The sequence below is a fragment of the Acipenser ruthenus genome, chromosome 4 (assembly GCF_902713425.1).
Source record: "Acipenser ruthenus chromosome 4, fAciRut3.2 maternal haplotype, whole genome shotgun sequence".
Classification (NCBI taxonomy): domain Eukaryota; kingdom Metazoa; phylum Chordata; class Actinopteri; order Acipenseriformes; family Acipenseridae; genus Acipenser; species Acipenser ruthenus.
This window is the reverse complement of record NC_081192.1, coordinates 96351538-96375617: the sequence shown is the minus strand read 5'-3', so window position 1 is coordinate 96375617 and position 24080 is coordinate 96351538. Positions and strand designations below refer to the sequence as shown.

At 37.3% G+C, this 24080-nt stretch overlaps 1 protein-coding gene across 5 annotated transcripts in view; it reads right to left on the bottom strand.

Moving 5' to 3' along the window:
• Positions 1-24080, bottom strand: part of LOC117400357 (NEDD4-like E3 ubiquitin-protein ligase WWP1) — a 57361-nt gene that overhangs the window by 30537 nt on the left and 2744 nt on the right. For 3 of the 5 annotated variants that reach the window (XM_034000192.3, XM_034000193.3, XM_034000194.3), the window contains exons 2-5: positions 9882-9939; positions 5664-5754; positions 1669-1807; positions 439-563 (exon numbers count right to left, since the gene is read on the bottom strand). In XM_034000192.3, the coding sequence (XP_033856083.1) occupies positions 439-563; positions 1669-1807; positions 5664-5733 (334 nt within the window). In that variant the 5' untranslated portion in view covers positions 5734-5754; positions 9882-9939. The remainder of the gene's footprint in view (positions 1-438; positions 564-1668; positions 1808-5663; positions 5755-9881; positions 9940-24080) is intronic. The other 2 variants (XM_034000195.3, XM_034000196.3) reach the window with 1 other exon arrangement.

Here is a 24080-nt window from a genome sequence, read left to right as displayed (position 1 = left end):
AGATGAAAAGGTAACATTGTTACTTTCCAGGTCTGTGCCTTGTTGGTATAGCACCGCTTTATATATAATAAAACTATGCTTCACTTTCCCGTGCATTGCTTTTGTTCTAAATCAATTTGAATCAATTCTGTGTGACGCCTTGTTTGGGATGTGCAGTGGAAACAAGGTAATAGCTGGCCTATACATTAAATTGAAATCTAAGACATTTGTACAACATTTCAACAACAAAAAAACAGTTGCTTTTGTAATGCATTTCTGCAGACATCAGTCATGTGTTTGAAATGATCATTCCAACATTAAGCTTGTGCTAAGATTAAGGCGGAACTAAACGCTCACATTTGAGAAATCTAAAACAGATCAGTAATAGCAGAATGCGTTTTGCTTGCATTTAATGTTAATATGGGAAATGTCAGCAGGAGTAAGAAACTGAAAACCTACATTTTCTATTGTGCAATTCCAGGGCCTGGCTTATATCTAGAGTGGCTTTTCCTAGTAAAGCATCTGCTTTTAAAGTGTGATGGCTCCATACTTTGAACTCCAATACGGTGTGTGGCGTTACATTCCTGCAGACAAAAACAAAACAAGATGTTAGTCCTTAGACCTACCTAGTTCCTTCAGCTAAGTGTCATATATAGCCTTGCAAGTCATTGATTGCATGACTTTGGAAGGATATTCTTGGTGGACTGCAGTCTGCCAACACTCATTGTACTCTCAAAGACTTCACAATGTATTGTTTCTGAGATAGAAACACTGCACTGAATTGTATAGTTTCAAGTCTTCATATCTGTTTAATACACACCACAAAGAACAGGATGAATTATTCCTCTTCAAATAGTTTTGTAGAACTATGCAGTCTGATTTATTATTCCAATCAACTTCTGTTGGAACAACAACAAGAGGGGCAAACTTACAACAGAAGAAACGAGGCGGAACTAAGTTGTGTCATCACTGAACATTCACTATCTCAAATAGCATCATGGATGAGAAAAACCAGGCAGTAACTGAGTGTTTACAATGAGATAGCGTGCTGTGCTTTGTCAACATCGTTTTTTTTCTTATGTAATGCATGCAGGCTAGGGGTGCAAACTGCAACGGACATTCTCTTTAAAAACCAGACGGCGACCAAAGAATGAAAGCTTAAACCAAACTAATACCAATATTTACATACAATGAAAATGTGTTAGAAAAAAAAAAAAAAACATTAATAATTTTAATTTAGAACATTGTCTAATCATGTCTTTCCAGATAAATGCATATTTAAGCAACGCAACAGCAATTCTTAGAGTACATTTCAACCAGAAAGTATCGAATATAATTTTCTGCCAATCCACTGTGAAAAGGTTTATAGAGCAACTATGGACAATGATGAACTATCAATGAAAAATGAATGCATGCCGCCGACGCCTTGAGGCCATGAGCGCGAGCAATTACATCACATAGCAAATCGTAGCCAACTTCCTTCCGGACCCGGGTTAGATTAGAAGAGAATGAAAAACATATTTGTTTGTGAAGAAAACTTCCATAATCTTATAGGATAGTCATTATATTATATCCTGCAGTGTCCAGGGGGGCAAAAAGTGGAAAGCATAATGGGGCATATAGACCAGCTGGGGGGGACCAAACCAAGGTCTGCACAAAAGGTTTGTAAAACAGATGTGTGGTTCTTACACTGTAAGACGTTCTTCCCACTTTGGATGAGAAGAACTGCTGGATTTTGCAGTTTTCTTGGCTTCTCCGTCAGCTGCTACTTCAACATAGATCGCAGTTCCAAACCAGTTCTTTTTCCTTTTAAATTTGGCACAGGAAACTGTTAAAACAAACCAAAACAGATGGTATTAAGAAATGTATGCAACAGTGACAACACTTCTATTAAACCCATCTGGACCTGGAACTAAATCTTGTACAGCAATACAAGGTTTTTGAAAAATAACTATGGACCCAGTAGTAATGTCATTCATTAAGTATAAGGCCAGACCGTTACATTCCTGATAAGCTGCTTTACAAAGCACCCCACTCCATACCACAATTATGTTTATATAATGACTTAAATTATTAAAAACTGTGTATTACTGTTCAGCATAACTAGCGTTTAATATCTGCAGATCATTGTGCAACTGAGTACGACACATACATGTGCACACAATAAATGCTGCAGTCTGACTGTGACTGTGTAACTTAGTGGGTTCCCTCCTCAGTGTTCTGCTGTGCCATTCTGGAAGACTTTCAGCTGTTAGACAGCATTAAATCCCTGTTCCATTAGATCTGCTTTTCATGTTAATGCACCTGCAAAATGTTTACTGTAATAAGCAAAACCTTCAATAGATGTAATGTTTTCTTTGAAGACAAATATTAAATTTACATTTTTTTTTACTTTTCATTTTGATAAATATTAAAATTAACATTTCCATTGATGGTGCACTGATGCAAGCAAGGCAGTTTGGTTTGTTCTACTCTTGGTGGCAGCAACATGTTAGCAGGGAGGCAGGCTACAGCGGTTCATGTGCTTGAACTGGACATCTTTTTTTTCAAGGTACAGTAAAACATTGCAAATCCAGACATCAATAAAATCGGGACTGATCAAAAATCCAAACAACGTTGGTGTCCCGAGATTTTGTAGTACTGTAGGCATATATGTAGATTCAGCCAATCAGATTAGTGGCAGCAGAGATTACCCAGGAAACAGTGTACATGTGCAAAACCTGTAATAACTGCAAAAGGTAAAGCTACTTTAGTTCAGTGCCAGTAAACAGAGTATATCATTAAAACAAGGTTTAAATTACAATGGCTGCACCGAAATGAAAGTAAATTCAACTAACACAAAAGAAAAACAGACAGTTCTTGAACAAATTATTCATGTTGACAGTCAAAGCAAGATCGCAGACGATTTCGGAATTCGTAAAAGCACTGTTTCTGACATTAAAAAAAAGTCGTGAGATGATTTAAGCATTTATGCAAAATGTAGATTCGGTGAGTGCAATGAAAGGAAAATCACTGCAAACTTCAGGTGATAAACCTGGATAATGCAATGTGGTCCTTGTTTGTGCAAGCACAATCCCGTGGCACTCCACACTGTCTGGTGCAATTCTTTGTGAACAAGCAAGGACTTTTTTGCATGGAAACAAACCCAATGATGCTGAGAATTCCACTGGAAGCACAGGCTGGCTAAAGCGTTTTAAAGAACATCACGGTATTAGGGAGCTAGACATCGAAGGTGAGCAGCTGTCTGCTAACACGTTGGGAATTGATTCTTTCTGTGAAAAACTTCAAGTTATGGAAGAACACGGGCTAACTTTGGAGCAAGTGTATAATGCAGATGAAACAGCACTGTACTGGAGAACTTTGCCAAGCAAAACACTTGCATCCCGAAATGAAAAGCATGCCAAGGGGTACAAGGTGCGAGGTGCGTGTACTTTGCTGCCATGTGCCAACTACTGGAACACATTGACTGCCTCTGATGTTGATAGGCAAATCCAAATCACCTAGATGTTTTAAACACGTGAACATGCAAAACCTGCCGGAGAGATATGCAGCCCAAAAAAGTGCGTGGATGAATAAAGAACTGTTTAAAGACTGGTTTCACAACGATTTTGTGCGTGCCGTAACAGTTCATCAAAACTCACTTAAACTAAAAATGAATGCTGTGCTGCTGTGTGATAACTGCCCGGGACATCCCGAGGAGCTTCAATCATAGGATGGGAAGATTTGCTGCATGTTTCTTTCCCCAAACACAAATTGTAAAATTCAGTTGGTTGACCAGGAGGTACGACAGGCTTTGAAAACCCTCTACAGATGCAAACTCCTGCTCCACGTTTTCAATGGATCAGAGCCCGCTCCAGACAGCAGTTCATCAGAAAGAGTATCACTGCAAAGTGTACAGTACTTAAGTGTTACCTTACGTTATGTCATCTACACTTGTGCTTCACACTTGTGAAAGCCACAGGCCTGGCAAATGCGTGGAAGAACGTGCTAAGTGCACCCGCTATGGAGAATGAAAACCTTGCGGATTTAGCAAGAGTTGTAGTGGGAAATGATGTTGATGTGGCTTAAGTTGATGAATGGATAAGGTCTGATGACAATTTAGATGGCACTTATTTAACTGAAAAAGACACTGTGAATTATGTTACGCAGCCAACCGTAGAGAACAACGATGACTCCAGTGACGGAGACCGTTCAACATCATACTCCAACCCCAACTCTAGAGAGGCAGTGAAAGTGATAATTGTGGGCAGAATCCCAGCCAGCACTTTCTTGCTACTGTGAAATTTGCAGCAGAATGCTGCATCAAAGAGAATGTTGTCAGGGATACAAAAAACTATAAAAGGACTTTTTCACCCAAGGACATTAAAACACAAGGTATGTGCTGTAGTGTTGTTTTTCTAGCGTACTGTACTATATATTAGGCTTTTTTTCTTTTGAGAGTGATGTAGCCTGCTACTACAAACTCTGAAACCGTTTCAGTACTGTACTATGTACTCAATCGTATTGTTGTTTTAAACTTATATAACAGTGTTTAAATGTGCAGTACTGTAGTTTTTTTCCCCATTAAGCACTGTATATTGGTATTGTCTATGCAACACACCATACTTATTCAAGAAAGAAACTAGATATTGGACAAGAACTAAAAATCACAAATCCGAACGACCACAATTCCAAACTGAAAGTATATCCCCAGAGGCGTTCAGATTTGCGACGTTTTACTCTACTTGAAGCTTTTCACAGGGTACTGAGGATCTCCCAGTTTCTCAACCATGAAACCGCAGAGACTACCTTTATTCATTCCCATGGTGTTCTTATGACTTAGTCTCCTGTTTGAATGTGAAAGAGATATAGTGAAGCCCGTTTTTGTCTTGTGTCAACACAAACCAGTCACTCTTCATTTCTTGCTGCCCCTCCTGACCTTGTCTAACCAGGAAGAAATGAAGATCGAACCACACCTTCCTCACAAGGCTGACAGCTGTATTGGGGGATGATACATGGCTCTGCCTTCATTTTTATATTAGCGTATGTTATTCGTGGACAGTGCTGCAACTTATCGGTGACATTATATATTCTCGCTCTCCCCATACTGTTCAACTGATAGTTTAATCCAGCACTGATGCCGATGAAACTTTTAACCAGGTCAGTAAATATGGAGACACATACACTGTGTTTCTGTATTTTTCATTCTTACTGTGTTTTATGTCATCTTCACCTTCTTTATCCATTTTGGCCTGCTATATGTCAAAGCGACTTTCAGGGAAGTCACTCATTGTTTGTGTTCTAATTTATTTCTCCTTGTGTCTGGTTTGGCAGTTGGTCAGCTGAGTTCTGTGTGTGTATGGATATCATGCTTGTGATTAAGTGAAGGAGATCTGAACTGCCCTGGGGAGCTGAGATACCCGGTCAGCTTGGAATGCTCATTAGCCAATCAGAGAGCTGGATTTAGTAGTTTCAGTGTCTAACAGAAAAATAAATAAAAGTAACCAGACATTTTTTATTTTGAGCTAATTAACTGGTCTGCATTTTTGAGCGGAGTTATCTTTCCTCGATCTGAATGCAGGTATGCAGTGTTAAGTGCAAAACAAATATCCACAAGTAAGAGCAGTATATTTGACTCATATTGCACCTTAATTAGAAACTCCTTGTTTAGCAAATGAATCCAGGAACATGCATTAGTCACATACCAGTTGCATACAGCTGTGATCTCCCATTGTGGTTATTACTGCTGTCACATCTTGGGGAAGCTGTGGCCATGTCACTTGCTGCAGTGTTAGCCTGCGGGGGGGGGGGGAGAGAAAAAATAAAAAGGGCAGTCAGCTTTTCTTCACCACTGTAGAAACAGGTTTTTTGTTTTCTCATCAGCTTTAAAGACATATTAAACATTCTGGCTAAATAATTAAATTATGATCGCTAGGTTAACAATAGTCACATGTATTAACCTAAATCCACCACATACAGTATCCATTTTAAAAATACAGCCGACGGACTACAAAGCAAGCATTCATGAGTACAGTAGATCTAGATAAAGCTAGAATTAACTCTGGACTTTGTCCTTCAAGGGCTGTTATATATGCCCTGTAAGTCACCCTGGATAAGGGCGTCTGCTAAGAAATAAATAAGAATAATAATATGCATTTCTAATCTAACCAGCATAAAGTCTACAGTGTCACATTTCTATAAACCACATACAACTGCAAAAGGACAACTATTCTTTCATTTATATATTTTTTTCATTTGAAGCTTTACCATCATTATTCAAGTCAAAAAAGGAAAAAAAGTTACAGTACAAACTTTGTATCTACAATACATTGATGGCCTATGATAGCATTGCCGGTCTATGTTATAGTGCTACCACAGTGGCTACTAATCTTCCTTAATGATACAGTTTGCTATGGTACCTTTTACACTGTACCTGGGTTTGAGTTTATAAATAATGCTTAACACATGAAAAGTACTGTAAATATAAACGTATTATTGCACATTGTACCCCTGGTATTTAAGATACAGTGGAGAACTATCAGTGTGATATCAAAACAGATAGCTACTGTACATAGGAATTGTAGCAATGATTCATGAAATGATGAAAGTAGTGCGGATGCAAACAACTTACAAGCCCTCCCGCATGACCTACATGCATTACATCCTTAAAATCCTCAAATTCTAAACATGTTACAAGCTAACCAGTGCCATTAATCAATAAAACAAACAAACTTACTTTTTTTTTTTTTTTTTACTTCAAATATTACAAATAGTTCCCTTTTGTAAAAAAAAATATATATATATATATATACAGTGCCTTGCGAAAGTATTCGGCCCCCTTGAACTTTGCGACCTTTTGCCACATTTCAGGCTTCAAACATAAAGATATGAAACTGTAATTTTTTGTGAAGAACCAACAACAAGTGGGACACAATCATGAAGTGGAACGAAATTTATTGGATATTTCAAACTTTTTTAACAAATAAAAAACTGAAAAATTGGGTGTGCAAAATTATTCAGCCCCTTTACTTTCAGTGCAGCAAACTCTCTCCAGAAGTTCAGTGAGGATCTCTGAATGATCCAATGTTATTATTATTATTATTATTATTATTATTATTATTATTATTATTTATTTCTTAACAGACGCCCTTATCCAGGGCGACTTACAATTGTTACAAGATATCACATTATACATTATTTCACATTATACAGATATCACATTATTTTACATACAATTACCCATTTATACAGTTGGGTTTTTACTGAAGCAATCTAGGTAAAGTACCTTGCTCAAGGGTACAACAGCAGTGTCCCCCACTGGGGATTGAACCCACAACCCTCCGGTCAAGAGTCCAGAGCCCTAACCACTACTCCACACTGCTGCCCGTGTTGACCTAAATGACTAATGATGATAAATAGAATCCACCTGTGTGTAATCAAGTCTCCGTAGAAATGCACCTGCACTGTGATAGTCTCAGAGGTCCGTTTAAAGCGCAGAGAGCATCATGAAGAACAAGGAACACACCAGGCAGGTCCAAGATACTGTTGTGGAGAAGTTTAAAGCCGGATTTGGATACAAAAAGATTTCCCAAGCTTTAAACATCCCAAGGAGCACTGTGCAAGCGATAATATTGAAATGGAAGGAGTATCAGACCACTGCAAATCTACCAAGACCTGGCCGTCCCTCTAAACTTTCAGCTCATACAAGGAGAAGACTGATCAGAGATGCAGCCAAGAGGCCCATGATCACTCTGGATGAACTGCAGAGATCTACAGCTGAGGTGGGAGACTCTGTCCATAGGACAACAATCAGTCGTATACTGCACAAATCTTGCCTTTATGGAAGAGTGGCAAGAAGAAAGCCATTTCTTAAAGATATCCATAAAAAGTGTCGTTTACAGTTTGCCACAAGCCACCTGGGAGACACACCAAACATGTGGAAGAAGGTGCTCTGGTCAGATGAAACCAAAATCGAACTTTTTGGCAACAATGCAAAACGTTATGTTTGGCGTAAAAGCAACACAGCTCATCACCCTGAACACACCATCCCCACTGTCAAACATGGTGGTGGCAGCATCATGGTTTGGGCCTGCTTTTCTTCAGCAGGGACAGGGAAGATGGTTAAAATTGATGGGAAGATGGATGGAGCCAAATACAGGACCATTCTGGAAGAAAACCTAATGGAGTCTGCAAAAGACCTGAGACTGGGACGGAGATTTGTCTTCCAACAAGACAATGATCCAAAACATAAAGCAAAATCTACAATGGAATGGTTCACAAATAAACATATCCAGGTGTTAGAATGGCCAAGTCAAAGTCCAGACCTGAATCCAATCGAGAATCTGTGGAAAGAACTAAAAACTGCTGTTCACAAATGCTCTCCATCCAACCTCACTGAGCTCGAGCTGTTTTGCAAGGAGGAATGGGCAAAAATTTCAGTCTCTCGATGTGCAAAACTGATAGAGACATACCCCAAGCGACTTACAGCTGTAATCGCAGCAAAAGGTGGCGCTACAAAGTATTAACTTAAGGGGGCTGAATAATTTTGCACGCCCAATTTTTCAGTTTTTTATTTGTTAAAAAAGTTTGAAATATCCAATAAATTTCGTTCCACTTCATGATTGTGTCCCACTTGTTGTTGATTCTTCACAAAAAATTACAGTTTCATATCTTTATGTTTGAAGCCTGAAATGTGGCAAAAGGTCGCAAAGTTCAAGGGGGCCGAATACTTTCGCAAGGCACTGTATATATATATATACCGCATTACTCTGAATTACCGCTGCCCTTGAATAAGCCTGCACTCAGATATCAGATTTGTAATAGACGCCGCTCTCGAATAAATACATCTCTCAGTAATGAAACATGTACGTTATGTTTTCCCTACACCAGTTCAAATAAACACAGCACTTAATAAAAACATACAAAACACAGTATGGCAAAACATTACAAATAGAAACAAAATTAATTTAATAAAACTTGAATACAATGTATTTAAAAATAATACAATTACACAATTGAGCATACCAGTATTTTACTGCAAAGTTTATGGAATCCAAAACAACAAAAAAAGAATTCCGTAGGTACACAGCACTATGTACTGATACTGGTGTAGGAATGAATACAGAAGCACTACATATTTAGGAATTAGCAAGAAAAGTAATACATTTTAGTTAAAAACCACAGTGCTTCTAATTACCGTTGCCCTTGAATAAGCACCGCAGATGTTTTTAGCAATTTAAAATAAATGCAGCAGCATTAATTCAAAGCAATACGGTACACATATATGTTCATGTTAGTTCAACTCAGAGTTAGTCTTCGTCATCCGATGGGTATTGTTAAAATAGAGCATTCCATTTTGACAAAATCTGAAACAGCAGTTTCACGCTGTTCTTTGGCAGTTGTAAGACGCTGAAATGATCCAAACAGATTGGTCCGTTTCAGTGTTTGATGACCCTGCTGTTTTTTTTTACTTTTCCTTTAATTCATTTTATGTTTTTAGCACTTCCCATGTGTTCTACAATGGTGTACCTACGCGTGTAATCTACAGCCTTGCTGCATGAAGTACAAAACAGCACATTACCATCGATGTGAAATTCGTCCTTGCCAAACTCGTTGACCCAATCTTTAGGGGTGATTTTTATTGATTTCGCCATCTTTGAACAGCTCTGGATATGATTGAAGTAAACTGAACTTGAATACCAGAAGCAGTTTTATGTTTGACATATGTTTACGTAAATTTAAAGCAAAGTTGACTGTGCTTCTATGTATGTATGTATATATATATATATATATATATATATATATATATATATATATATATATATATATATATATATATGTATTGATTGATAGCTATGACAATGATAATGGCTCTACAAAGTCAGTGACACTACTGTACATTAATGCACATGAAGGTTACTTACAATTGTGTGTTTACAAAGCCTTTATGATCCCAGTCCAACACTGTGGCCCATGATTTTACTGTAAACAGATTAAACAAAAATCAGCGGTATCACTCCAACAGGCCTTAGCTTTGGGGAGAAAAAGTTAATTATCCATTTATGGGTTCCTACACTTTCATCTTAAGAACACTAGTTGACAATGACAGTATAGTGCTAATAATTCTAAACAGTTTTCCAGTAGTTAACAGCACAACATTAAAACAACTGAAAAACAATATTTCCAGTCGGAACATTATAAAACCATTCCAATACATTAAATATATATTTACAGTGCAATAAACCTGACTTATTCATGTTGCTTTATAAACATTAAGAAAAAAAAAAACACACAGAAAAAGGTAAATCACTTTATTATACGGTTTCACAATGACAGTTTTCATTCAGTTAAAAAAAAAACACAAACATTTTTTAAAAATAGTTTAACGTTACTTGCTTCACCTAGTTTTTGTATTCCATTTTCCGAAAGGTTTTGGCCCTGTCTACACTATTGTTTTCCACACTGTTACCGGAACCACAACATTAATTTTGCTTGGCCTTACGAAACCCACAGTGCAACGTTGGTTTCGGACGGGTTGCCAAACAATCTAAAGAATAGGACGTTTAGAGCACACTGTTAAGATTTTGTTTCACAGGTTCTCTCCCACAGTTCCAGAACTCAGAGTTTTCACCTAGCCCCTCCCTCTGCCAAGCTTACATTTCACTCTGTCGTGTGCGCTCCCCCGATCACAGGCATGCATTGCCATCCCACCACCCATTATCTCAATCCATCCACATAGTCCATCAATATATAGTGCAGTGTAGTTACAAAAATTAAATGTCGCTTTTGGTTAAGAAGTATTTCAGTTAAAATACTGAATAGTGAATAATTTTGTGTTGTGGGTTCTTTATTTCTGTGTTCATTTGGGTCACTAATCAAAAACTTTGGGAAACACTGTCATAGAGAACACAAAATAATATATGGTAAAGTGCAGCACTTTCTCTCGGACCATTTCTCTTCTGCTTACAGACTAGTTTTGAGCTTGGTTATTCAAATAAGCCCATGCTTTCTAAGGTCAAATTAACAGAATTGAGACTATCTTCAATTGCCTTTCATACTGCTGCTGCACAGCCTCGAAACCCGACAATTCTGTCTTGGGCTTGTCTTTCCATACAAACCACTACTGCAATGAGCCAACACCGACACATCTGGCCCTGTGAATTTCACTCCTGATCTCTAGTTTTAAGGTCTTAAATATAAAGAATAAAAACCCTGCATCGTTTATGGTTGCTGTAGTTTTCTCCAACTGCAACAGCATTTTATTTCATATAGTGATTCCACATCACTCAGGGACCTGCCCTTCTTTGCTATGCAATAGGCCATGTTCATGAGCATTTTCATTTTTTGTCTGTTGCTCAATTGGCAGTTGCTGAAGTGAAACAAGAATCTGCAGATTGTAGCAACACTTGAGACCCACGCAATGGAGTGGGATCTCTGTTGTACTCCCACTGAAAATAAGAGAACAGAATATGCTCTGGGTTTTGAATAGTGTGCTTGTAATAAATTTGTCCTGAAAACATCACATCTTTCCAAAAACTTGTTAGTGTTCTAGCCAGATCTGGCAGTACAGAAACAGGAAACTTTACACAATAACTTCAAGTCATCATTTTATTATACAAGATCCATGTCCAACTGTCTTTGTTTATTATGGCTACTAAGGCCTTTGCTGCCGCAATCATCATGCTCGTATTTCCCCCAGTTGTCAATGTTTCTCTCAGTATTGCGTGTCAATGCTGTTTTTACTATTGGGAATATTTAACCAATTTCACATGTCCATTTTTATTGGTAATCTTCTGATTAGTGTCGATCAGGGGTCTCCAAACCTGGTCCTGGAGAGCTACTGTGGCTGCTGGTTTTCGTTTCAACCAATCTCTCAGTTACTTGATTGAACCAATTATTGGCTTAATTCGTAAAGATTAATAGGTGTTCCAGATCTTTATCCACTGATGTAAAGACACCTATAAAACCTGCAGGATATGGGGCTCTCCAGGACCTGAGTTGGAGACCCCTGGTGTAGATTATCACGATAGTCTCAATAATTAAAATAGTGTGCAAATGCAAAATGGAAACAATAGCTTTTCAAATGTGTCAAAAGAAACTACAAAAGGCAGACTATAAATGAATGCATGTCTGATTCCTCCCATACTGCAAAGTGCGTTAAAATAAATTTAGAATACCTTTAGTGGCGCATCTGGTAAAGGCACTCCGAGTGGAGTGCAGGATGCGCCCTATAGCCTGGAGGTCGCCGGTTCGAGTCCAGGCTATTCTATTGTTGACCGTAGACATGAGCTCCCAGGGGGTGGCGCACAATTAGCCGAGTGCCGCCCTGGGGGGGCAGGGTGTTCTCGGCTCACCGCGCAGCAGCGACCCCTGTAGTCTGGCCAAGCGCCTGCAGGCTTGTCCTCCGACGCTGTAGCTCTGAGGTGGCTGCACGGTGAGTCTGCAGTGTGAAGAAAAAAAAAAAAAAAGCGGTCGGCTGACGGCACGCGCTTTGGACGTGCTCGTCTTCGCCGCTCCCGAGTCAGCGCGGGGGTGGTAACGGTGAGCTGAGCCTGAAAATAACTGGATATGCCAAACTGGGAGAAAATAATAAAATAATTGGCGATTACTAAAATTAAAAAATAAATAAATAAAAAATACCTTTAGATCAGTACCTTTTTAAATGAGCACTTGAATTTTGCACCAAAAAAATACATATATTTGAAAAACAGAACTAGAAATCACAAGGAAAACTGCTTATTCTAAACAAAAGTTAACACGCACATAGTTTGACAGGAAAATAAACTAGAATTACTACAAATTTGTTAGTAATGTCTCTGTTTTTCTAACAATCAGTATTCATTTTTATTAGTATGAAGTACGCCAATACACTGTTATATCCGGTGTTATCAAAATGAAACAAGACTAATGTTTACTGCGCATCAGGCCTGCAGGAAGCAGTGGGGATGACTTCATTGTGGTTTATACCAATTGCTCCATTCTTGCACAAATGTCCTCAAATACAGTTCAAGTTACAAATGATAACAGCACAACTTACTGTTTGTGCCAATGTACAGTACGAAAAATGCTGATAGTGTGTAAAACCAAACAAGGGGTTTTAAACCGATTAGCCAAGTGCCGGGTTTGATACCAAATTACTATGCAAATGCAGGTACAGTACAGTATCTCACCCCTTGCAAGAGATCAGAAAAGCCAATTAAAAATGTGCTGTGCTTCTCATTCATCAAAGCACCCACTCGGAGGTTTTATAACACCACCGCTGTACACATTTCAGACAGCATCCACTGTTCTCACGCCCACTCCCACACCCCATTCACACGGCATGTCGAACATGGATGTCTGGACTAAGATATGCCTAACTTCATCAATATGACCAATGGGGTGATTCTCACCAACTGACTGTAAAACCATGTCTGTGGTGGATATGTATTTAAGAATGCATAACTGTAACAAAAAAAATTATAATCATTGCAAAGGAGAAGGACATTGTGCTATCAGTAAAGAAAAGGTTATTGTTTTTTCTTATTTTTCACATTGTTTATGTTTTGTTTTTTTCCCCCTCTGTGAAGTGCCCTGGGATACTTGTTATGAAGGGCGCTATATAAATGAAATGTTGTTGTTGTTTTTTCCACTTAATCTCATTACCGTAATGCGTCCAAAGTTTGTTTGTTTTGTTTTTGTTTTAATTTTCTTAAGCATTTCTTCATTAAAAATGTAGAAATGTCACTGACAAATAAGTATTTTGTTCAGAATTGTTCAGAATTTACAATAATCTTTGGGTTAAAAAAGTACACCTTAATTACTGATTTTTTTGAGAAAAACTACACGCCCAAAGCAATTTGTCTCATTACCGTAACAATTGTTCAAGTTTCTCCAGAGATTCGAGGATATGTTAACTTCGGTTTGTTATTCAAAGCGCGTACTATAGATCCACTTAGACAAACAATGGTAAACATAAAAGCATAAAGGAGGACTGTAAATTAGCACTAAAATGTAATCTATTTTAATAGCATAAAAAAAACAGTCGATTTTACAACGTACCATTTCTCCAGAAGCTCCATAAAAAGTGTGCGTATCCAACATTGAAAAAACATTCACTCTATTTAAATTAGAGTAAAACTTAAAACACAGCGACAAGACTACATTTTTAGTTTCATTCACTTGTATATTGTTGGCAGGAAACAAAAGATGTCCAGAACCAATAACCTTTTTTTTTTTCATTAAAAAATCAAACCCCTTGTCTGATACAATACTAGTTCCCAGCGTCCCTCCCCTTCACAACGGCGCTTGCGCATTCACGTGAAAAAATAAAGACTTAATTTCCCAGCTTTCCTCTCTTTCCCAGCTTTCAGCTCGCTTGAATACTAAAAGCTGTTCTGTAATTGCAGATGTCCTGTTGAACACACACAATAAAATATGGACAAATAAAAAGGTGTAAGCACTTTGTAACAGACATTTTATTTGCTGTTCTTTTTATAAATAAATAAATAGTAGCTACATGTTTTTCTTTTCCAATGTGTTATAGTGTTTTACTGTGGCGTGAATGGAGCCGTGAGGTGCCTTAAATCACACAGGCTATTCACTTTACTGAAATAATGTACAGTACTAAGACTAGGGCCCTATGGAATTCGTGTTATTTTGTTCTGATTCCCATTTTTTTTTTCTTTTCTGATTTCTGTTTTTACCATTTAAAAAAATATATATAATTAGGTTAATTTAAATGAACTTATGCACACCGCAGGCAAGGTGAACAAAAAAACGTAAACCTACAGGCTTCTACTTTTTCCATTTGGTTTGCGTTCGTCTTCATTGGATTAAGTATTGTTTTATCTAATTGTTTTATCTAATTGTATTGAAAAATAGTATTGTTAACTTTAAAACGAGAAACTCTAGAACTACAACAGAAAAAATAAACACATACCAACTGGCTTATCGAACCGTCTGTCAAAAGGAAGCATAAGGAACAACAAACAAGTATGTAGTTCATAAATTCCTGCATCAAGATGATGCATCAACCATAATAAATGGAGAAAATTTAGAAATCAGAAGAAAGGGACAAATATTCAAGAAGAGCTATTTAACGGACACACTGGAAAACCTTCACAAAAAATGTATTTCAGAAAATCCAGCAATAAAACTCTCCAGGGCACAGTTTTGTAAGCATCAACCCTTTTGAATCGTGAGACCAAGTGACAGACAGAGAAAAGTGTGCTTGTAAAATCCACGAGAACTCTGAACTACAAATAAAGAAGTTGCATCAGCTTGGTGTCATCTTAACAAAATCAACAAGTGAACTTGTAGAGACTGTTTGTAACAAAGACAACATGGACTGCATGTACCAGCCATGTCAGAAATGCAGCAACAAAACACTTCCTGTCACAACAGATGAAAACATCAAACTAAACTTAATAAAAACTTATTTCTTGGGAAGAGTGGGTTACAAAAACCACATTGCTAAAGAAAAAACATAAAGATGGGTCATTTACAGAATTCAAAGCAAAATCCACGTCAAGAGAAAAGATTCAGCACTCTGGAGAAACTGGTTGACTTGGCCAATGATTATTTGTCTGGATTATGCACCCATATATACAACATAAGTCACTAGTTTGACAGGATGAAAGAACTTAAAGATAGATTGGCAGAAGATGAAGCGGTAGTTTCTACCACTGCGAGTTTGTGTTGCTGCTGGAAATTTCCAGCCTGATGCCTAGCAACAGCACAGATAAAGTAATCACTATATTGTAAACGAGACTAATCTGATTGATTTATGGAAAATGTAAAAACTTTTTTTTTTTTTTTAATGAACACAGAAATGTGTTATATTAGGTAATACAGTTTGTGTATAAGGATAACATGCTCTGTTAAATTCTACCGAAATGTGTATTGTCTTTCATTAGATATTTAACACAACCATTGTATTCCTAAGGCTTCATTTTAAACACTATCCATTCATTTTACATTTTTACAGTGCTATATATTTAAAATCACCACTTCCAAATGATTTAATAAAATGAGTTCAGTGGAGGAAAATGTATTACTGGCAAACACCTGCTACTAAAAACACTGGTAAAAAAAAAGGCAATTCAACTGAAAAATTCAAAGTTAAGCATTATATTTAATGCTACATTTCTAAAACAAAACAGGCTACCTATGCAGATGCATCCTCTTACGTACGATTCGAACAGAATTCTACTTAAAGTATTCAAGCCAAATGTCTCGCTCAAAACAACATCCCAGTGCACCTTAAATAAGAACATCATTTTATGAATGAGGGGAGACCATTCAGCCCATCATGCTTGTTTTCGTTGTAAAAAAATCTCACAAAGAAAGTAAATTAGACAAAAGACAACAACTTTGGCTACTATAATAAACTGCATGTGCTTTTTATTGCTTTTCTGCAGCTCTTCAGCAGCAGTGGGTATCGATATACCGCAGAACACAACATCATGCCTCCCTTTGAAACATGTTTAATATTTAGATATTTTCAATGTTGCTTTTATAGTTTTTACATAGATCATATTTCTGACCTATACGATGAGCTTTTCAAAAAAAAAAAAAAAAAAGTTTATCACTTATGTAAATCCATTACCAGCAAATGTTCATGCTAAACAAAAATCATGTTCAAAATTGTTTTCTTGTAATTAAAAAGCAGATGCTGCTGTGTTGGCCAATTACAGTACATTGCATGCCTTTCCCTGAGTGCTTTATTTATGTGAGGAATAGGCTGTCCTGCCATTTTCACGACACAACAGAGGCTGGTTAATCTTCACCAAGTTATCCTGCTTGAAGATCACCCAGTATGACTCTTGAGAACCCTTTCTGACAGTGTTTTACCTGTTGATCACTTTGTTTATTAGCACAGGTTGTACACTACCACATGAACTTATCAATCCATAATGAACTACAGTAGGCTACATGCAATTCTGACAACATATAAAGTGGCACTCAAGATATTACCAGCTAGGGATGCTTATACCTGACTTCTGAGTTTTGCATACTGCAGTATAGTGTACCCAAGCATAAACACCCGTAGCTCGGTGTATTATTTGTATAGAGTATTACTGATATATTAGCTTTTGTTGGGGGAGTACTCAGCCTTCTCATTTCCAGCCGGCGGCTAAATTGCCGTCTACTTTGCCAGATGAGCCGCCTAAAATAGTTATTTCAAATAGAAAAATAAATCAATTTTACAGTGCTCGTATGTTCCAGTGATTAGTATTCAAAATGTTGATTTTCTTCCAGTAAATTTCCACAATTCATTACGTATGTAAGTCGAGTAAAACATTTCTTCTGAGGGCATTTAGTTTCCGGGCTTATGTTTCCATGGACACCGTGAATCGCGATGGACCAATCAGTTTCGAGCTTACAAGCGATGTTGGTGATGAAGGCCGAACTGTACAATCATATACAGTACCTGTCAGTAACCGTACAGCAGAGTTATGAAATTGTATAACATTTTTTTAAAAACAACCTACATTTTCTATGTAAGATTGTCTTTTTTACTCGAAGTGTACAAAATACTGTGAGTATATGTTATAGCATTGTAAAATCTCTTATGCACTAACTTAGAAGATCGATCTGAAACCTATCACTACATGAGCTACAAGATGTACCGGTCAGATCTTTTGCTGCATAATCAGTTGCTGTAAAACTGTGGTCAAGTGATATTATTGACAGTTAAACAAAATGCAGATAAAAAGCACACACACCTACAAATAACCATAAAGACATACTGCGATTATCTTGTTTAAATAGCCACGGTACTTAAGATGACTAAATACTAACGTTTGTTCCCTTTTTAAGAAGTTCAAGTCGAACGGAAATGTATGTTCAAACTTATGTACAGTACATATCTCTTCTTTCTCCTCCTCTTCTGATGTCACACTTTCCATGTCTTCTGTGACAGAGAGCAAATTAATCAGAGTCAACAATCTCCCTTTCGACCTGTGAGGTTGCTGTGTAACAGGAACAGTGTGCCCCGGACTGGATGGTTTGACAGTTCATTCCAGGGTCAGGTGGAAGTCGGCCATCCAGGAAGGGGGCGGAGCCACAATGCCAGAAGTCATCGCCCTAATACGGTAGGCGAGGTGTCAGTCATGGATTGGAGGATACGTGACTGCACTCACTACTGAAGGGAGCGGGACTGAAGGTATATCAGGGGATGTGGCCAAGGAATCTGTTCCACTGTTATGGTTACAGAATGACCTGGAGGAATATAAGGGAACCGTGAGTATGAAGTGTTGTACTGTCATTGTAGACGGCTAAATATCCGGGAGCTGTCGCTGATAAGTCAGCATCAACCCCGACTGCATTGCACCACTGTTAGCACTTGTTTCGTATTCACAACACCACTTGCACCCGGAGCACTCACTGTTGCATTGGTGATCGTGTAGGTGTTTTAAAGTGTGTGTGTTATTATTTCGAGACTGAACCCGTGGGTTTGACTGGCTGTACACATCGTTGTGTATAGTCAGTCTTATTATTTAAAAGCAATTAATAAAACTTTGTTTTCACCATTGAACTGTTGTTGGACTATTAAGCACTGCATCACCTCTACACCTATGCACTACAAACCACTTTGCCACACATCCCAAAACACAGCCATATTTTCTTTGTATATTAGACCAGGGCAACAGTAGGGGAGGGTAATAAATGTAGGCATTAATGAATGGGTTAACTCTGTGTTTGCTTTCACTTTGTAACTTGTTACTCCTACGCACTCACCAGCTGTATAGTTGGCTCATCGATCTGGGTGCCTCTTGTGGCGACACGTTCTTGCAAACTTGAGCTGCAACAGTATTACATTGAAAGTCTGAAGTAGAGTATATAATCTGCGTTAATAACTTTGACCCTTTTCCAGGGTCCTACATAAACATCAATGTGATTTCTACAGTAAGTAGTCATACTTTAATTTAATACAAGTTAAAGCTAGTTGGCCGTGTATTGCAGTGTTTTGTGGCAGACTGCAAGCACCAGTCAAAAAGGGAAGCTTCTCCAGATTTCCTATAGCAGCTCATGCTAATCTCCTAAGGAAGTGGTATGTCAGTTTGTGTCTATATTAATAAAATAAATAAGAAACACCCAAAACCATTTCTGTATATAAATGTAATTTGTAGACCAAAGTGCTTTTCCGTTTCAACATTATTCTTTTCCATTTGAAGTAGTTTCCATTTCATATACCTATAACTTGATATTTATGTACTGGACTTTTACTTTCAAGCTATGTTGTTTAAGTAAATGCCAATACATTATTTATTATTATTTGTATTTATTTTAATCAAGCAACAGTTAACAGAATTAAAAAAAATACTAAACAAAAGAAAAAAATAATACAACTTACTGTAGAAATCACATTAATGTTTACAGAAAATGCAACAGAAACAAACTTCTGAAAACTGTAAAATCAAGTGTTTGAAATCGCAGTTCTCGCAAGTGCATTTTTTTTTAAATGTATTATTTATTTATTTATGACGCATTCTCAGACTCAGTACCATGGAAAAGTATGTAAGGTTGGTTCCATTAACATTTTTAGAAACTTAATGGGTCTTGTTTTTTTGTATAAAATGGAAAAGAAAATGGAATACATGAAAAAATAGAAAACAAAATACACCGTATGGCTTAACTTTTCTGTATTCAAATGTACTCCCAATTAATACTGCTTCTGTCTTTAATTTAGAAATTGCTTCACATTTTTCTCTTCTGCCTCACTTGGTATTATGGTATCTATATAATGATATAATGTAACATTGTTTGTTTTTGTGCCTGAAATAAAATTTCTGTTTCATTGGTGTCTGGTTCTGTCTTTTACCACTTTATTCTGTGTAATAAATTATAGCAAAACCAAACAGTTTGCTTAAATATGTGGTCTTTACTTAGTTTGAAATTTACTGTGTGATAAGACAAGTTTGTGGTTTTAAAATTCTAATATAAATACATTTCTTTGTAATTACTTTTCATAGACACATATAAATAACGTTTACTTGCTCTTTAAATCTCGACACCTAAAATAAAAAAAAAATAACAAAGTTACACTTATTTTGAATTTTGGGTCCCTAGTAAAGCATATTTAGGCACAGGATATGCAAAACGCAGAATTTTATTTTCGCTGGGGGCCGTTGCCACCTGCACCCTTAGGATTTCTAGCCTCTTACTTTAAATAAAAATGAAAACACTGTGTACTTCCTACATGTCACCGGCATACTTGTTTGTTTAATACTACCAGTGCAGAACAGTTTATTTTCTCTCTCAATAATGACTAACTTAATGTTAAACTAGTCCATTGTTGGAGGGCAGCTTGAGTACAGTACTGTATTCTAGCAAACATGTATTCAAACAAGTATGCCAGCAACTTACATTGCCAGCCACAGCTGTAAATTCAGGATTAGAGAAGTCAGTATAATGAAAATGTTGATGACCATGACACTACAGTATTACACAATAGTGTAGAAGAATAATTCCATGACAAATCAGGACAGCCCCAACTCAGCACCGTCTCACTCTGTAATGAAAATACCCATTTATTTTTTTTATTGGCAAACTACATTTCAAATTGTAGCGTGACTGAACCAGTGTATCAGAAGTTATACAGGGTCATAGTTTGAGGTTTTGAGCAGACCCACCGCTAACTCAGGATCGGTTTGCGATAGACATGGTTTTGGTGTCATTTTGTTGGAAACTGCTTGCTCAGTTAAGTTATTTAATTAAAATACCACGTTGATGACATTAAAAGTGAATGGCCTTTAATCCGAACAATCTTTAAATTTCCCACCTTTAAAAAAATCTGAACAAAGTTGAGCATATTAACTAAAGAATAACACACTTTTAGAGACACAATTTGCTTTATTACTTCAGCGGAAAATGATAAAGGTGCACCCATCTCAGAATTGTTATGCATGTTGAATAACCGGACTGTTTTTGATCAGTCTGCTTGACTGATATTGTATTTCCTGGTAGATGATCACATTGGGACCCAGCATCTACCATCCTCTGGTCAGTAAAACTGGGTTGATATTCCACTTGGGTGCACGAATCTGATGAGGAAATCAGCAAATTTGACTTCTCAATCACTCCAAATCTGAAATGAGTGTAATATACTCTACACAGGATATGAATGATCCTATTTTAAAGTCATTCACTTTATTCCACTCCTGAGCACCAGTTTCGACACTCATCGCCCAAAGGTGTCAGAATTTGCTCTGTGAAATATAAGTCAAGCAGACTGAAGTCAGGGTATTTAGCACTTAATTCTGAGATGGGTTTAAAAAAAAAAAAAAATCATCAAAGGTAACAAGTTTCACTAAAATCTGGCGACAGAATTGTGTTAAAATGACCCTTAAGTGTCCTGATTTGTCACGAAATGACTAGGGCTGTGTTCGAAGGTTTGTTCGCTAGCCAGGGATTCAAAGATTGTTTTAAACCTTTGAAGATTTGTCAGACGCCATTGATGCACTGTGGGTTTTTTTTTGGTTTTTTTCCAGTTAACAGAAACAGTTTGACAGTATATGAATACTATAAAACACACAATAAATGTCACTCACATGCAGAATTCGATCTTTAGATTTGTACAATGCATACTCCGTAAACAAATGTTGTTGTATAAAATCTGCTACCAAATCATTATACGGAGCAAAGCAAAGCTTACTGTATTGTAATGGCAAGTCATTTTGCACTGCTTGGGACTGGACGCTGTGAGGGGAGCAGGAGTGTTCGTGTTATTGGTGTATGTGTGTGTGCGTGTGCGTGTGTGCTGTCCTCTCTTCCCCGTCGTTTGTGTGTGTGTCACCCTGCGTGAGTCTGTGAGTGGAAGTGTGTTTCATGTCTAGGCAGTGCTAGTGTACTACCCAGGGCGTCACGTGCACAGTGCAGCTGTATGAGAGAGGGGTCTGTGTTGGCACCACTATGATTTGTGTTCGGTTCAACCAGTCAGCTGGGACTGAGGGTCTGAGCGATTGATCAGTGTGTATGTAAACATGCCCTTGTGTGCGAGCCAATAGGGCTCGGGGGGTATCTCTATTTATGAGCTACCTGCGCGTAGCTGTGTCGCTGACCCTGCCTACTGAGCTACTTATCCTTATGCTAAAAAGAGCGTCCTTTTGCCTGCTGTTCCACTTTCAATGAAAATAGCAGTTTTAAGCTGCATCCTGTGTTGTCTTCTTTTATTCTGCTGCGGACCTCCGCTACAGTATGCATCGCAAACATCTTCAATTACGTAAAAATAAACAATGTGTATTTTTATTTTTATTTAAATTATAAAAACCTGATTACTGTTCTATATATCATATTTTTACAATATATAGAATATAAAGTACATGTAAATGTTTTATTCCATTTATATGGATTACCTGTAAAATAATATGATTTTCAATCAAATATAATCAAGTAGCTATGGTGACGTCACCAGTAAATTATGCAAATGAGTACCATCGAAGGTTTGAACCTTCCTTCGGTAATGTGTTCCGAACCTTCGAAGGTCAAAATGTTCACTTTGTTGCAGCCAGAGAAATTACCCAGAATAGCAATCAGCAATGGAATGTTTGATCACAATTATAAGCCATTCTACAAATGAATGCAAAAATAGAAGTGACAGACAGATGGATGAACGGACACACAGACACTCCCATCCATGTATATACAGACTCTGATATTCACAATAACTGCTAATAGTGTTGATACATAGATCCCATGTACATGAGGAGTTGATCTCATTCCCCTAGTTTAACTAACACAATAAATAAAATGCCAGGAGATTACACTGGCAACCAAAACATAAGGTTAGGTTACAATATGTAAAAACAAGTGCTTGCAATATGTACACATTTAAATCTTTTAATGACATTAATAAAGTTATCCACTACTGTAGAGCACTAGTGTATGCATTACTTTTCCATGGTACCCAAGTCTGAGACTACCAAAAATATAAGTGGTATAAAATGTATGCACAGAACATACACATAAGAACAGAAGAAAGTTTACAAATGAGAGGAGCCCATTCAGCCCATCTTGCTCGTTTGGTTGTTAGTAGCTTATTGATCCCAGAATCTCATCAAGCAGCTTCTTGAAGGATCCCTGGGTGTCAGCTTCAACAACATTACTGGGGAGTTGGTTCTAGACCCTCACAATTCTCTGTGTAAAAAAGTGCCTCCTATTTTCTGTTCTGAATGCCCCTTTATCTAATCTCCATTTGTGACCCCGGGTCCTTGTTTCTTTTTTCAGGTCAAAAAAGTCCCCTGGGTCGACACTGTTTATACCTTTTAGGATTTTGAATGCTTGAAATCAGATCACCGCGTAGTCTTCTTTGTTCAAGACTGAATAGATTCAATTCTTTTATCCTGTCTGCATACAACATGCCTTTTAAACCCAGGATAATTCTGGTTGCTCTTCTTTGCACTCTTTCTAGAGCAGCAATATCCTTTTTCTAACGAGGTGAGCAGAACTGAACACAATAGGTGAGGTGTTACTAATGCATTGTAAAGTTTTAACATTACTTCCCTTGATTTAAATTCAACACTTCTCACTATTATATCCGAGCATCTTGTTGGCCTTTTTTATAGCTTCCCCACATTGTCTAGATGAAGACATTTCTGAGTCAACATAAACTCCTAGGTCTTTTTCATAGTTCCCTTCTTCAATTTCAGTATCTCCCATATGATATTTATAATGCACATGTCCAAAATCCTTTTAAAAATCAGGTAAATCAATTTCGTCGAGTAATGCAAGCACCTCGCAAATAAAACATTGGGTTTCATAAAACTTTCGCGGGGCTGTGAGATCGCAGATTTTCACCAGAAACCTGTGACTGCCAGACAGCAGCTGCAAGTAGCAATTTTCATCACAGATCCTGTTTTAGGACATACTATGGCGATCATAGTACTAGCTCACTGTGGAACTGTACACTTTATTGAACGGCTTTCTCAGGAAAAACATTCTGATGACAACACACACACACACACAATAATATATATATATATATATATATATATATATATATATATATATATATTATTTATTTCTTATCCAGGGCGACTTACAATTGTTACAAGATATCACATTATTTTTACATACAATTACCCATTTATACAGCTCGGTTTTTACTGGAGCAATCTAGGTAAAGTATCTTGCTCAAG